The following is a 17,653-nucleotide window of genomic DNA, read 5'->3' on the forward strand; positions in this document are numbered from 1 at the left end:
AAAGAAAGCAAAAACTTAGTTATATACACATAACAGTTACATTTGAAATATGGATTTAGGATATCTCCTGTATTAGATGAATTAAAAAAAGTGAATTAAATAAATAAATAGGAAAACTAAAATAGAAAATAACAATAGTGACAATAAACTTTTTAGTAATTCTGAAAATGTAATTAGAACAAAGCAGTTCACTGCAGTACTTTACAGTAATACATTAAAAAAGAAAACATATTTATTCATGGTTATTTAATAATAAAAAAGATTTTTATTTTCTCCCTAACATATATACTTTTTTTTTAAGTACTTTTTCAGAAATTTTTGTTTAAAATCTGAATAAAATATAAAATTCAAAGCAGTACAAAACCATATACAGGATCAGTATGTTTTTAAAATAATTATAATAAAAATATTTTCCTGTTATTCATTACAACAGGCAATTTTCTTCGTTATTAAAATAGTAGAATTAAATAAAATGAGTGTGTTAATAACATCACATTAACATTAGTGTGATGTAATAACATCAGGGAAACCAAACAGTAAACATAAAAATAATATGACAGTGTTATTCCAATTATTTTACTTCATGTACAATGATACAAATGAAAGATACTTTTTAAAATTAAATTAAATGTACAGTTATCATAAGTAACAAGTACAAAAAATATTGCTATTATAATTTTTGAAGATAAATTTTGTTACTTAATAAAATTCAACAATACCAAATATAAAACAACCAAAAAATAAACAATCTTTTTTTTTTTTTAATTAATTGAACATATAAATGTTCAATAATAATTCATAGTTTTTATTTTATATTGTTTAATTTTATATAAATATGTATTATCTTTTGGATTACCCTGTACATTTTTATGAACAATAATATACATTTTACAATCTTTGGCAATCTATAAGTGTAAAATATTCATAACTTACAATGAAGTATAACTGATCAAGACCAAATAAGAAAAAAGAAGAAATATACTGTTACATATTTTTAATGCAGTGATATCAAACTATTTTTACAATAAACAACATTTGATATTAAACTAAATTATACCATGTAATAATAATAATAAAAAGGGAATACAAATTTCAAGCATACAACATACAACAATGATTCATTCTCAATGCTCACTAATAATAAAATTTAAAAAAAAATTAAACACTGAATTTATTTCAGTGCACAATATCAACTCCAGTAAATAAACTCCAAATAAAAAAGTAAAAAACACTATTTTTAATATCTTTACTTCATTATCATATAATTTAAAATTAAAAACTTTTATATTAAAGATAATAATAATAATAATAATAATAATAATAATAATAATACAAGGACTGAACTACTCTTCCTGTCAAACTGCAACAGGAGGACTAGCATTTACAGTACAAGAACCGTTAACCAAAAGATCATTGTCCTTTTCACAATTTACTATATCCTTTGTAACTGTAGAGTCATCAGACTCGGTCATTGCACTTTGTTCAGTTTGTAAAATATTACTATTATTAACAACCAAATCAATTTTCGAGCATTCAACCGTCAAATTTTCTTGATTTAAATCTGAATCACTCATTTCACTGTTATCCGGTAAAACATCTTCATCTTGAATTTTTTCGGTGGTATTTTCATTTTTATCACATTCAGGTCTAACACTGACATCATCCTTTGTAGCAGTAACTGTATCATCATTTTCTTCTGAGTTCACCTCAACTTTTTCTGCATTATCTGTACTTTGAGGTACCACAACTTGAGAAAACTTTTTATTACTATTAAAATTTAATAAAGTATCTTCAGAAGACGCGATTAAATTCTCATGATCAACAGTAATCGGCATTTTATCATCTTTCAATTTCTCAATTACCGAACCGTAATCATTAGATATTTCAGTACTTTCTTCTACCTGGGTACCTCCAGACACATTTTCACAATCTTCAGTTTTCTCAGAACTGTCAACACCTTGTTGAGTATCAGTAACAACAGATGTCTCATCTGATTCGACACAAGGTACGTTTTCTAATTCTATGTCTCCTTGAATAGTTTCAGTTTCATTTTCTATTTTATCTGCAACTGCTTCTTTTCTTTCAACTACAGAAACTTCACTTTCAACTGATGCTACACTCTTATTAATCCCTACATCAACACTTTCTTTAATCTCTGATGAAAAATTATTTTTAGGTAACGGGCAATGATCACTTAGCTTGTTTTGTTCAATAACCTCTTTCGAAGCATAATTTTTACCAGAATTTTCAGCCATTTTTTTATTCTTATCTAGTAATACCTCATTTACACTATTATTTTTGACTAATTTTTCACCTTCACACATATTAACATCTTCATTCAATTCTTTCACCTCATTTATTAATACATTACTTTCTTGATTTTGTTTTACCTTTTTTTCTTCAACTGAATTTTTAACAGCTTCCCTATTTACCTCAGTATCAGTTAATGAGACATTGGTAAAATTTCTATTATCAGGACCTAACATAACCAGGCTGTCAACTGAAACAGGACGCTGACGACGGGTTGTACTGACACTTCGTGTTATACCATTTACTGCATCAGAATTACTCTTCAGACGTTTATTCCTATACTCACGTGTTGGCTTAGTCACAGTTAAATCAGTTAACTCTTCAAGTTGAGTTGTAAAACTTTCTTTTACCTCATCCTTTTCTTTGACTTCATTTTCCTCAACACAGCTACCATTATCTTCAACATGATCTTTATTGCTGACATCTACAACATCAGAAGTCACAAAAGGAGGAACCGGTGAAGAAGCTGAAACGGGGATGTTTTCATTAGTTAAAACATTATCCAGTTCACTTTGATCTTCACAGTTTGAAACTTCATCTACTTCCATATTAGGGTCAACTTCAACACCAAGCTGTTCAGTTTCAGATTTTTTACTGTCATTCATATTCATTTTAGAATCGACCTGTAGAAGGAAAATTTATTCATTAAAACTTTGTCATAGATAAATTAAAACGTATTTAAGATAAATAAAATTAAAAAAATAATTAAGGTAAATAAAATAATTTTAAAAAAAGTATTAAAAATGCAATTGAATACATTATTTGTCTTAGTAAAATTTCTTCTACGTTGACTAATAAAGTAGACCATCTGCATGGTGAATAACAATTCACAACTTAAAATGCTTTCAATTCCTCTCTTAACACACATATACCCAATATGTGTAGGATGTAAATGTATTTTTTGGATTAGGACAACCACACTAACTGCCAGGGTTTTATGTTCTATTCCTAACCTCCAGGGCTGACTTTTCTTTTAAAATGTTTATTTAAAAATATTCAGAATTTTAATGCTCAAGATCAATTTAATTCTATGATCTTTATTTAAGTAACACTATGTTTCAGAAGTAATCGTGTTTTGTTTCTTGCCAAATAATTTGGCAAAGATTTTTTTTGAATGTTCAATTTATTTCTCCAGCTGTCTTTTATTATTTTTCTGATGGCCATTGTCAACTGAATTCACTTTATAAATCACAACCACTACTACTACCACCACAGTCAGATAGAAAATATTTGATTTTAATATTTTCTAATTCTACATCAGAATTTAAAGAAAACAATGAATATTGTTCATGACCTTAACTTGCTATCTACTAGGTGATACTATGTTTACTGTTTACAAACATTAAAAGGTTAGTGAACAACTGCCAAAAACTCACTTGATTCAATACAAAAAAAAATAACATATATGTAATTGAATTGCAACAAAGTTATAAAATAATTTTGGCAAATCTAATTTTTCCAAACAATACTTAATGAATATAATGAAGTTTGGCACAGTGCAGCGAAAAATGCAATAAAAAAAATAACATATATGTAATTGAATTGCAACAAAGTTATAAAATAATTTTGGCAAACCTAATTTTTCCAAACAATACTTAATGAATATAATGAAGTTTGGCACAGTGCAGCAAAAAATGCAATCACTTAACTTAAGTTTAATCTGTCACTACTGATTATTGAAAACAAGCAAACTCTTAGAATTTGACAGTTAAAATGGTTAAGAATAAGTTAATTTTAGGAGAATAATCAAAAATTATTTATTACACTACGTTCATTTTTAGAATGTCAACTAAAAAAATTGCATCTCCACCTTAGTTTATTAAACACAATGAAAAATCTCATAATAGTGAAACATTTCAATAGATAAGAACTATGTCAAAATTCACTTCCTATTGGTTTGTAGAAAGTAGAAAAAACAAATTTATTAAACATATAAATTATCTACATTACTTCTCCATATAGTTTACCAACATTCAGATTATCATATGGTATAGACATTCATTGAATAATTCCACTGTACATAGGCAGTCACTAATCCCATCCATGAACTCTTCATTGGTTTTAAAGTATGGATGACAGCGTAAGTCATTTACGTGAAGAGATAATTACTCAATACTAGGTCCAGGCTGTAGAAAGATGATCTAAAATCTTCCACTTAAACTGTTAAACGTAAAACATTTGTACAAACTGTGGAATGATGCCTTGAATTGTTTTGCAGATCAGCTCCTCTTTCTGAGCATCCTGTGCTTTTGTTTTGAATTGACTTCTGAAGCTCCCACAGCAATCAGAATATACTTCTGATAATATTATGGTGCCATAAATTATCAGCAAACTCTCTTGTAGTCCCAGTCCAAGAAAGTACAGTAATGTTTCAGTTTAATAGTGGAGGCTTGTTAGTGTGCATATACAGATTTCAGCCATTCCTTCTCTATACTCATGAACCTCACTAATATTTGATATCAGCCGCAATTCTGTTGAGACAATCATTCCTTTTTGTTATTTTAATACTCAAGGAATAACAAGTTCAAGGAATGAACTATCACTAGTTCTGACACTTTACACAGAACTTATGAAAAACCAAACCTATTTATCATGATACTATAGTCTTTCTCAAAATCTGAAGAAATTCTTCACAAGCCTTGCAATAAATTCATAATGCACAATTTTTTCAGATTTTGTACGAGTACCACATTTAAATATCATCCTTTCTCCCTTGACGTACACACCTGTGCACTCCAATCCAAACTTCCTGCTCTATCAGTCACTACATTACCATCAAAAACATTACACAATTGTCATGTTATTGCTTTTGTCTGTTCTGCTTGTGTAAAGCAAATCACACAATGTATTTTGTAGTAAAGGGGAGTGAAGATCACAACTTACATTTTTATTGATTAACGCTTTATACTAAGAGAACAGAATAGAGAGCAGATTGGTCTCTAAGAGTAGTAGGTACACAGTGCATACTCAGTAGGTATTGAGTAAACTGTGCTATTGCAACCACTTCATTTTTAACAGTTAATTAAAATTCTTTAATAAAAACCTTTTGATAAATTTTGGGATAACCTCCATCCTCACCCATACCTTGTTTATAATTGTAATTTAATAGTTATAATTTCACACAAGATATTGACTTTTTAAATATATATTTATACAATTTTTAAGTTCTTTTCAAAACATTATGACTCATTCCTTTTGAAGAGATCATGCAAAAAGCTACCATCCAATATTCAATACTTTAATAGCAATCACATCAAATCAATCATAAAGTAATGACTTATTTAAAACATCAAATTCTTATAACAGATTCTACTTTTTAATACAAGACTTCTTTTAAGTAGGTGAACAAAACTGATTTCAGATGTTTACAGGAATTTTCAGGTCTTCATTAATTACACACTCATCTAATTATCTTTAGCTTTTGTCCAGCCTGTATGCTGGAAACATTTCCACTGATAAATGTTTTGTTCAGTGTTGTCACTTCAATGAACATAACATTATTACATATAAATTTAACATTACAATTATAACATATACATCCCCAACTATTTAATTTTTGGAAGTGCTTTTTTAGTTTAACATATAAATTCATTTCTTTAACCAAATATGAAACTTCATTAAAGATCATAAAACAAGTTTTATGTTTTATTAAAAAAATTACAAACAATAATTAATATTTACCTTATCATCATGCTTTGAACATACAAGCCCCAAAATATCATCTAGTCTAATATTTCCATCAACATGATTTGGGCAATATGAATTAACACAATATGTACAACGTTTCACTCTTCCTTTACTGCATACATTGCACTGATGCCATGGGCACAACCACTTTCCTACAAAAATTATAATAATTAATAGATATTATAATTCTTTAAGGGTAAGTTTACACCAGCCATAACATTAATAACATATCTTATTAACAAAATGTTAGGAATCTACTGAACTATGTTAAAAACATTTGCCAAATATTTGCTAGTAAATTTTAGCTTACATTTTGTGATTAAAATTGCTATTTATTTTTAAAAATGTTAATAACAAATGTTACTTTTTTTTTAGCAGCACGTTAATAACTTTCTTACTAACATGTTAATGGTTAGAAACAATTTTTTTTGCCCATTTCTTGTCGGTCTAGATCAAAAGATGGTGCAAACATGTTACAAACAATGTTACTAGCAGAAAATAATATTGGCTAGCTATATGTGTTTATTTAACTCATCAATGTTCACCTTACAGATGATTTCATTTAGAAATATTTTTCCTATTGGCCTACCATGGAGTGGCCTAGGAAAAAATTTGTGAAATTATAGAGCAGTTTAGCCAAGAAATCTTATGTGGAATGCTCAAGTTAATAAATGGATTTAGACAGTGTACCATTATACTAATATACACAGAACTCTGGGATTTCCTCGATAACCATTTTCTATGGATGGATGGATCAGTCAAGCCACCCTATTGCAGACACCTTGTTCATTGGATTTGACCCTAAAATGTTTTACGAGATGTTCATTAAAGATCCAAGTGCTTTTCTTGCTCCCTTACCTTAAATTTTACTAAACTCAAAAACTGAATCACCATTGCACTTGCAAAATGATGATGAATATGATGACAAAGAGTTAACAAGAAATCAATTTCAGGTGAAACATCTACAGTTGTATTGAAACCAAAATGGATGTTTAAAAAGCTTGAAAAGTTTTGCTATAAAATGACTCTCAAACAATTTTTAAATATTCTGAATGAACTTATGTGTGCCTTCAAAGAAGCTAAATCGTGTTTGAATTGACATCCATAAGATGTCAGTAAATTGACATAAAAAATAAAATTCAACATTTATTATTGTTTTGCTGGTGGGGCTTAGTTCTCAGGATACTAACCATCTTTGATTGAAACGAGTCTGGCATTGAAATATGCACACTATTGAACAAATATTGCCCTATGAAGATAATGCTCATCAAAAATCAAACAAAGTGTTGTAAGAATTAATATAATTTTTTAATCAGAACTGGTAAAAAGCAATTAAAAGTTCACATTTTATAATATAGGAGACAGACACAAGAGGCTAGTGGAAGTGTAACCTTGAAAACCTGATCCTATCCTTTAATTAAGATTCAGGAACCTAAAAAAAAAACAATTGGGCTATGGACCCAATTTATAACAAATTTAGGCTGTACAATTCTACTACAGGGAATTTCTTTCTAACTCTAATTACAAAAAAATAAATAAACAATAATGATGTTTTAGGATGCAATTACTTACAATTTTATGTAACAATAAGAAAATGGAATTCTAACAACTAGTAAAAAAAGTCAACATTGAAACATAATGACGCTGACTATTTTGTTTACATAATAATATTTTGCTAAATAAGAATAAACACATGAAATATGATGGTACAAACCTTGTGGCCACTTAGTTCTTTTCAGACAAGATAAATGGTAACCTTTAGGGCAAGCTTTACTGTCACAAAGTAATAATTCACCTCCTTCACCACACATGAAACAAACATCATCTGATGATGATGTTTTATTAAGCTTAACCTTTTTGTTCACACCTTTTTTTACCTGAACAGTCTTTTTCTCTTCTTCACCATTAGTATTCTAAAAAAAATTACAATATCAGTTACTGAATTTGAAAAACTCATAATTATAAACACTGAATGTTGATACAGTGAGTACGATTCATTATAAGCCTATTTACCATGAAATAAATTAGATTAACTATATCCAATATGAAAACAGCTTTGAATAGCTTAGATGAGACTAAAAGTCAAAACATCAGCAATAGGAAATACAGATCACATCTATGGCGACAAACACATATTAAGTTACATAGAAACAATATCCAATAACTTTCAATATCATAGAACATAAAAGGTATAATGCATATATCAGAAAACATAAGGGTGCAGACGAAAATTATTATGCTTCAGCAGTTACTGGATGAGGTGGGTTCTGGTTCTATAGGCCAGGAGATATAAATACTGCCAGGAACCAGCAGAAAATCAGTCAGTAGTTCTGCAAGGCAGTTTGGCATAGCCATGATAACAAGCAATAAGAGTAGTTTTGCAAGTCCAAGTTCGATGGGGTTGCAGTTGCAGAGAGTGATATCAGTAAACATGTGTAAGGAGTAAGGTTGTCACGAGCATTCCATTGTGGATAGAAGGCGAATGTAGGAAATTGTTTGGCGAGTTATTGGTAAACAGTATTGAATGTGACAGTATTAAATTCATTCATAAAGGTAGTTCTATTACACATTGTAAAAGTAATAATATTTACAGACAATGAATAATTGAATTGTATTAACTTTAGACCTCTTGTTGTTAATCCAACATTAGGTATTACTATTAGTGGTCATTACAATGGTTTTAGTAAATTGGGCTGTATTCCAGTTTTTATAATTTAACTGTCTAAACAAATCTTGTACTTTTTATTTGTATTACTATTCTGTATATTACTTTCATTACTTACTTATAAATTGTATTTATAAGAAATTTTTTGATTGTTAGTTCCTCAATATCCTGATTGAGCCATGAACATGTGATAATACTTTTTTAAAAATCTTGTTGAAAAAGATGTAAAAAATGTGACCCCTGACAAAAAGAAGATAATTTACTTTAGTGATGGTACAAGTAGCCAGTATCAAAATAAATTAAAAAATGTCAATGTTTGCCATTACTTCAAAGAATTAGATATTGAAGCAGAGTAGAAATATTTACTTCCTTTTTTTCCATGAATGCTTGATTGGGTTCCTGGTGAAACCTATTCCAATATCAAAACTTATTTCCATCTGGTACGTGCTCTTCTTGGGTTTCTCCTTCCTTTCTGTCAATTTTTTCATGTATGCAATGGTAGTCTTACACTATCCATTCTTTGTAATGTTCTAACTATTGTTGTGATAAGTTCGAACCTCAGAGATGCTTGCTGCAGTTCATTCTGAATATCTTAATTTCTAACCCAGTCCAATCTGGAACATCCTTTAACTGCTCTCATGAACTGCATTTCTACAGCTTCCATTTGTTTCTCCTACTTTTTGTTTATAACCCACACCTCAATACCATATAGTAGTGTAGGTACATCTTTTTATATCACATTTTATACCATTTTAGGTGGATCCTGGTTTTTATGCTTTACATAGTCAACTACTTTTAATTTTTCTGCAGATATAATTGAAATTACTTATTTTTTTCATTAAATTCACTTGCCCATCTAAGAAAATGTCAACCTAAGTACTTAAACTGTTTGAATTCATCCAAAACTTTAATTACAATCTTGGATCCAACTAAATGTTTTCCAATAAAAGCCTTTTTGTCTTCCTTGCTGCTATTTTTAAATTGCATTTGCTGCTTCCCACGGAAAAAAGTGCCTGTAATGGGACTGGTCGTGCAACAAAGAGAGCTGTGACTAATGACAGCCTCCAATAGTTAAACAGTGACCAAATTCCAGTAGCAGAAGACATGAACAAGTTATGCTGTGGCAATATTGCAGGGATAATTTCTCTTTATATCTCAACAGAAAAAGTACAAGCAAACGATTTTAAATGGGAGAAGAAATTTGATACTTGTAAGAAAATTACACAAAAAATGGATTAAAGACAAGTGAAGAAAATAATGATTGAATGATAGACTTATTTCATCCATATGATAAAAAATAATTATTCCAGATATCTAAAGATGTCAAGAGTATGGGTACCAGCTGGTCTGGTATTAAGAAAATTAAGATAACAAGAATTCACTATCATTACTGGCTGTAACTTTAATATCACACAATTACTGTATTCAACAAGTATGAGAATATGATAAATGCTGTAGATTATGCATGAAGTTCTGGTATGAAGGAGGAAAGCCCAGCAATTTACTATACCAAAAAAGTTCCAAACACTTCACAGATTGGCATGCATTTATATCACTAGGGCTTTCAGGAATCCTGCTGTAATACTAAATGTTGGCCTTGGTAGGTGAGCCACACTTTTAAGTCAAGTCTTACCTATTATATAGCATTCTGAATAATGCTGGGAAATGAGCTGTGGCCACTGGTTGCACATCTGTCATCTACACTGACAGTCATTAAGCACTTGGATCACTGAGGTCATATCAATTTAATTGCATACTCCCACTTGGTAGAGAGTGCAGTTTTATGCCCAAAATAAGGTGGTGCTGCATTAAATCCCAAAGCATCTAAGGAAGCAAGGCAATGAGAGAGCTTATGCTAACAAAGAAGGATCAAACTAACTGTTACAAATTCAACTGAATCAAGAAGTAAAAGTAGAATTGTAGTCCCATTTTTTAAGTGGGCCTACAATGATAACACTAATTAACTGGTGTGAATATCCCAGACTAATTCAGGAAATTTATAAATCTAATATAACTTTTCAAATACCTGATCCACTTGGAAAGAGATAGTATGAGAAATGTCCTAGACTTCATTACAGCGCACATGCCATTAGTATAAGGTATACTACAGTCTTACACAATGTGATATCCTCAGTAGAGTTTCTGTTAAAGGGACCACTAGACATCATCATTGAATATGAGGCTCCTGATGGGAAATGTTTCCCGATTATTTTGGACCACTGCCTTTCAGGTATAATGTTCCTGGCTTGATAAAGTTATGTTAGCTTCTTTGGGAATGCACAACAAGCTTCATGGACAAAGTGCATTGGGGTATAATTTCTTTTTTGAGAACAAATAAATATGTTATCGCCCGGATTTTTTTTTTTTTTTTTATGAAAATAAAACTAATCTAAAGGATAAATAATAAAACTTAACTAATATCACATTTAAAATCTAAAATAAAATCCAAAGTAAATACAATTTAACAAAGTCCGAGGTGGGTGTAAAGGGCCCATTCTCGGATAACAAAGACTAAAGACAAAAAACCATAAAGACACTAACACAAAACCTAAAACTAGGTTAAAACTAAAATAATAAAATGAAATAAAACTTATACAAACTATATAATACAGAATTAAAACTAAGTTAAAAACAAAAATTAGAAAGGTGAAATAAAACTTAAAACTAATATATTTAAAGACTTGCAACTAATATCACTAAAACCTTACAACTAATATCACAGATGAAATTTTTAAAACATAAAAGCAAAAATAATAAAAAAACCTATATAAAATTTAACAAATTCCGATAGGTTCCCTATTTGGATAACAAAATCAAAACCACAAAAATTAAAAATAAAAAACAAACTTATTAAAAACTCTTCCAGCACAAAAAACATACGCGACAATATTACATTTTTTGTATTTACCCAGCACTAAGCAAAAATAAAAACAACCGGTTTAAAATTTTATTATCATTGCATTGATGTTTCTGGGTAGTTTAAATTTACAACGCAATGCCACATAACATATGCAATCTATGAGTATCTGGCGAACAATCATGCGACAGTTGCATCGTGCGCATAAGGGTGCATGTCCTCCTAACATCAGGTACTCGTGTGTGACCCTCAATGTCCTATCCGCAATCTACAGAGGACTACTTCCTCACGCCGAGTTTTTCTGCATGAGGAGGCAACACATTAAACACATAATCTTTAATCTGCTGGGGTTTATTATCAACAGTAGCCATCCAGTCACCTTGCCACTTTGCTCTTAGAGATTGTTTTACATAATTAATAAAATCAGAAGTAGCAACTCAGGTGGTGAAAGGAGGTTGATTACATGCGACTTTGACAGCGGAAGCTGGATGTTCATTACCTGGAATCTCTATGTGGCTAGGAACCCAGCAAAAACTTATTTCTGTATTGCAAATATTCAACTCGGAGATTGCGTTGTAAATTTCAATGACGATAGGATGTTTGGAATAAAAGTTTTCTAAGGCTTGGAGAGTACTACACGAGTCACTGCAAATAAGAATTTTTGTATATTTAGGGTTAATGATATTTAGAGCCTTCTTTACAGTGTATAGTTTAGCGGTAAACACACTCGTAATACTGGGTAGACCAAACATATAAGTTCTCTCATTGACAACAAATGTGATGGTTTACCACAGTCTACAAGTAAGCTTGTGACAGGGCTTGATCTAAATGCGCCTGTGGCAAGCCGAAGGAAAGCATGATGTACACCATCCAGCATTTTAAGTACGGTATGACGAGCTGAAGAGTAGGCGACACAACAATAATCTAAACAGGATCGAACAAAGGAATAATAAAAACGTATCAAATATGACCGATCAGCTCCCCAATTGGTGTTACTAAGGACTTGCATCATATCTAAAAGTTTGGAACATTTTGTTTTTAATTCTTTTATATGTTTGACCCAAGTAAGACTGCTTTTGTCTTCAGTCATTTGACTGGTTTGATGCAGCTCTCCATGATTCCCTATCTAGTGCTAGTAGTTTCATTTCGGTACACCCCCTACATCCTACATCCCTAACAATTTGTTTTACGTATTCCAAACGTTGCCTGCCTACACAATTTTTTCCTTCTACCTGTCCCTCCAATATTAAAGCGACTATTCCAGGATGCCTTAATATGTGGCCTATAAGTCTGTCTCTTCTTCTTTTAGCTATATTTTTCCAAATGCTTCTTTCTTCATCTATTTGCCGCAACACCTCTTCATTTGTCACTTTATCCACCCATTTGATTTTTAACGTTGTCCTATAGCACCACATTTCAAAAGCTTGTAATCTTTTCTTCTCAGATACTCCGATCGTCCAAGTTTCATTTCCATTTAAAGTGACACTCCTAACGTATACTTTCAAAAATCTTTTCGTTTTTTGTTTATTTTTTTGATAGCCACCTTACCTCCCTCGATGAATCATGAGACCTTGCCATTGGTGAGGGGGCTTGAGTGCTCAGTGATACAGAGTAGCTGGACCGAAGGTGCAACCATATCAGAGAGGTATCTGTTGAGAGCCAGACTAAGGAATGATTCCTGAAAGAGGGCAGCAGCTCTTTCAGTAGTTGTTAAGGGCCAGGATGACTTAAACGGTCATATCAACTTCACTCAGTCCTCTGAGTACTGCGCAGCTGAAAGCAATGGAAAACTACAGTTGCTTTTCTTCCAAGAAAATATAGCTCTCTGCATTTTCATATAGCAATAATAAAATACATAGCGTCTTCCTTAGTAAAATATTCTGGAGGTAAACTAGTCCCCTGTTCGGATCTTCGGGTGGGGACTACTAAGGAAGGGGTCACCAGAAAATTAAAAAATAACTTTCTACGAGTCAGAGCGTGGAATGTTAAAGTTTAAAAAAGGTTGGTAGGTTAGAAAATTTAAAGAGGGAAATGGATAGGATAAATGTGGATGTAGTAGGAATTAGTAAGGTTCAATGGGAAGAGGAAAACGACTTTTGGTCAGGTGATTTTAGAATAATTAACTCATCTTCAAATAATGGGCAGGCAGGAGTAGGTTTCGTAATGAACAAGAAGGTAGGGAAGAGAGTGAAGTATTTCAAAATGCATAGCGATAGAATCATTGTAATAAGGATAAAATCAAAACCTAAACCGACAACGAATGTTAACGTCTATATGCCTACAAGCGCCCATGATGATGATGAGGTAGAGTGTATACGAAGAAATTGACAAAGTAATGAAACACATAAAAGGAGATGAAAATTTAATAATAGTTGGAGATTGGAATGCAAGCATTGGAAAAGGCAAGCAAGGGAATATAGTGGGTGAATACGGGCTGGGCAAAAGGAATGAAAGAGGGGGGACCTGAGATTTAAATTAATTTTTGATGTAAATAAATTATATTTCTGACTGAAGGCTTGTTTCGCCTGTGCTATTCGGCATTTTATGTCGCTCCTGCTTTGTCCATCTTTAGTAATTGTACTTCCCAAATAACAAAATCTTCTACCTCCATAATCGTTTCTCCTCCTCCTATTTTCACATTCAGTGGTCCATCTTCGTTATTTCTAATACATTTCATTACTTTTGTTTTGTTTTTGTTTATTTTCATGCGGTAGTTCCTGCGTAGGACTTCATCCATGCCATTCACTGTTTCTTCTAAATCCTTTTTACTCTCAGCTAGAATTAATTACTCCATCATCAGCAAATCATAGCATCTTTTCACCTTGCACTGTTACTCCAGATCTAAATTGTTCTTTAACATCATTAATTGCTATTTCTATGTAAAGATTAAAAAGTGATAGGGATAGGGAGTATCCTTGTCTGACTCCCTTTTTTATTACGACTTCTTTCTTATGTTCTTCGATTACTACTATTGTAGTTTGGTTCCTGTAAATGTTAGCTACCTCTATACTTGAACCCTAAATTCTTTAAAATACTGAACATTTTATTCCGTCTACATTATCAAATGCCTTTTCTAGGTCTATAAATGCCAAGTATGTTGGTTTGTTTTTCTTTAATCTTCCTTTTACTATTAATCTGAGGCCTAAAATTGCTTCCCGTGTCGCTATACTTTTCCTGAAACCAAATTGTTCTTCTCCTAACACTTCTTCCACTCTCCTCTCAATTCTTCTGTACAGAATTCTGAGGGTTGGGTATGAATGGTCATACCTGAACCGAGAGGTAACCCACTTTAATCTTCTCTGGTGGAACAGGGAGATTGAATGTCAATATAAGAGACGGTGTCGGTTTTTCTGTTTTGCTCTGCTGTTTCATTATACGCTTTACTTCAACAACATCTTGGGGATGAAGCTCATCAACCATTTCAGTGATATCCATATCTAAAAGGTCTCGACAAAAAATTACTCCACAGCTCGTATTTAATGTTTTGTGGCATTCTACACTGATATTTATACCACCCATATTACGGAGACATAAGATAGATAGACTCTGTTCGTCATTAAAAGTTTCGATCACAATCGATCCATCTCGTAACTTTCTAATATTTTTCGGGGAACAGCTGGAGGTTGTTATAATCTTGTTTATAAAAAAAAATGAGTCCTTTTGGAGGGAGCCACCTTCCACATTATTGCGGAGAACAAGGAAACATATGTTTTTATATTTACGATTTAATGAACTCTCTCCTACCAGGCTATTATCCTCGTCAGACAAGGCTGAACGGAGTCTTTTCACAAGATTAAGAATGGTGGCTTTTTCAGATGGGCCACCATTAAAAATACCATCATAGTATTATTATTTGGAACCGACATTTTGGTCCCATGAGTATCAGCGATAAAACGGACCACTCCAGCAGAGCGCACGCATACTGGAGCTAGAGCTAAATACAACTGGGTTCGCCCTGGTGCCCAAAGGACATCGTTCAAGACTCACTACGTAGAGCCATTTACCCATCAGCATGTTCCCACCTTGGGTTACGATTGCGTTTTGTAAGATGTCATAACACCAGTGTAAATATAGGAGAAAATTGTGTTGGATGTTGTTGTGTAGTTGTGTAAGGGTATATTTTGTAATTTGCGTAGTGTTCTTCGTATGTATAGGTGTATAGTGGAAAGTGTTCTGCAGCTCAGTGTGTAATGGGAAGAAAAGCTGCAGAGGCTAGGCCCATGGGGACGCCAACTCCCAAAGTCTTAAAGAATAAGACTCCCCGTTGGGGGCATTGGGGTATAGCCCTGCTCCCTTTCATAACAATAAAATCATCCATATTTTCATTATAACACTACAAAAAAATTTCAACATAATATACACGCAAATACATAATTATATCTCCTAGTCACCATTAGAAAAAAGATTTGTAACTAAAACTGATAAACCAATACAATAAATACATCCTAAATGGAAACCTTACCTTACTAGCTTTGACACCAATGAAACCACTACAGTTTGGAGCACCGCACATGCACGGCTTTTTATCAGTACCAATTGATTCTAAATTATAGTTAAATACAAGTTCTGAATGAGCAGGAATATCACAAAGTGCAAACAGACCCACTCTAGTGTCTCCATTAACAGTCCATTTTTGAGTCTCACAGTTTGGTTGACAAGAATGATTCATGAATCTGAAACATAAAATAAATGCATAATTTATAACAAAAAAAAAGAGAATTATTTATCAGACTCTAGTATGTTAAATAATAACCAATCAGAAAAGAACTTAAGGGTTTCAAATGTAATTTTACAATGACAAATTAATATTAAATGTTATTTAAATCAACAGTATTTAATTGTGATTAGACTGATGTTAATGTGCACCTCCTTCATAATCCTGCAAATGTCTAAATAATATCCACTTATATCTACATCAATGCCAATATGTTAGCTGTAATATATACTTTTTGACAGCAACTAACCTCTACAGCAAATGGTTATTGATGAATCTACTTAGTATAGACCACACCCACATAAAAAAGTGTATTTAAATTCTATTACATAAACCATCTAGTACACAATATTGACATAAGACATATCTTATCTTAATTTTTCATAAAAGTACTTTTGCAGGATTTTGCAACCTCAGTAATGATTGAAATAATTATTTTACTGCATAATAAAAATTTTAAAAATAAAAATACTAAAATAATGAAAATTGTGTATATTAATTTAAACAGGTGCTGGTATCTGTTACAGTTTTTATAAGACCCATCTCCCTCATACACTGTCCAATGGTTTATTAAATTGGAATTTATTTTTATTTATATATGTAATATTTACCTAATACATTTAATTTTACGACATCTTTATTAATTTCTAATATCTCTAAATTTGTGTTAATATCAGAAATAGAATGTTTATTGTTTATTAGATGGTCTGCCAATTATTAAAACTTTACTAACTAAAACTTAAACAATATATTTTACATTACTAAGAGTTACAATAAAGAAATATTTTAACTGGCAAACAAACCTAATAACCACATAATAAAATATTTAAAAAGCAAAACTAAAAAAAAATATTAAAATAAACAATCTGTGTAGAATTTTAAAAATTAAATGTAATGATTGTAATTATGTTTATACAGGAAAAATAACTAGATCCTTTAAAACTAATTTCTTGAACATTATAAAATTACAAAAATTATAATAAATTATATTTATCTAATATGGCGGACGATCTCATGTGTACACACTACACAGGAATAATATGAATCTTAAAAAGATTAATTCAGTAAATAATTATAAAAATATATATCCCACAAAAAAAATGTTCACTGAATGTGATGAGAGCCATGTGATCAGTCCTCTTTCTTCCAATCCATCTGTTTAAAACCCATCTAATGCACCATAAATACAATTACTACAAAAGGGTGGAGCAGTTTTACAAAACACATTAATTCAATTTCTGTTTTAATAATGCCAAATTATTAAACTATGAGACAGTGATTACAATTAATCATTTTTCACTAAAGTTCATTTAGGAATGTCAAGTGTTGACCCATAGATTTTAATTTCATACTAACTTTTTGGCTTATTAAACAACAGTTTGTTGGCAATAAACAATGTTTCTATATTATGAAAGAAGTT

At 31.2% G+C, this 17,653-nt stretch overlaps 1 protein-coding gene across 4 annotated transcripts in view; it reads right to left on the reverse strand.

Moving 5' to 3' along the window:
- Window positions 1–977: 977 nt before the first annotated feature.
- The window catches only part of NSD (Nuclear receptor binding SET domain protein), a 113,924-nt gene continuing 97,248 nt past the window's right edge, over window positions 978–17,653 (reverse strand). For all 4 annotated transcript variants that reach the window (XM_075368512.1, XM_075368489.1, XM_075368503.1 and 1 more), the window contains exons 17-20: window positions 15,982–16,192; window positions 7,712–7,910; window positions 5,992–6,149; window positions 978–2,933 (exon numbers count right to left, since the gene is read on the reverse strand). In XM_075368512.1, coding sequence (XP_075224627.1) covers window positions 1,356–2,933; window positions 5,992–6,149; window positions 7,712–7,910; window positions 15,982–16,192 — 2,146 coding nt within the window. In that variant the 3' untranslated portion in view covers window positions 978–1,355. The remainder of the gene's footprint in view (window positions 2,934–5,991; window positions 6,150–7,711; window positions 7,911–15,981; window positions 16,193–17,653) is intronic.

Source organism: Lycorma delicatula, chromosome 1 (assembly GCF_047948215.1).
Source record: "Lycorma delicatula isolate Av1 chromosome 1, ASM4794821v1, whole genome shotgun sequence".
Classification (NCBI taxonomy): domain Eukaryota; kingdom Metazoa; phylum Arthropoda; class Insecta; order Hemiptera; family Fulgoridae; genus Lycorma; species Lycorma delicatula.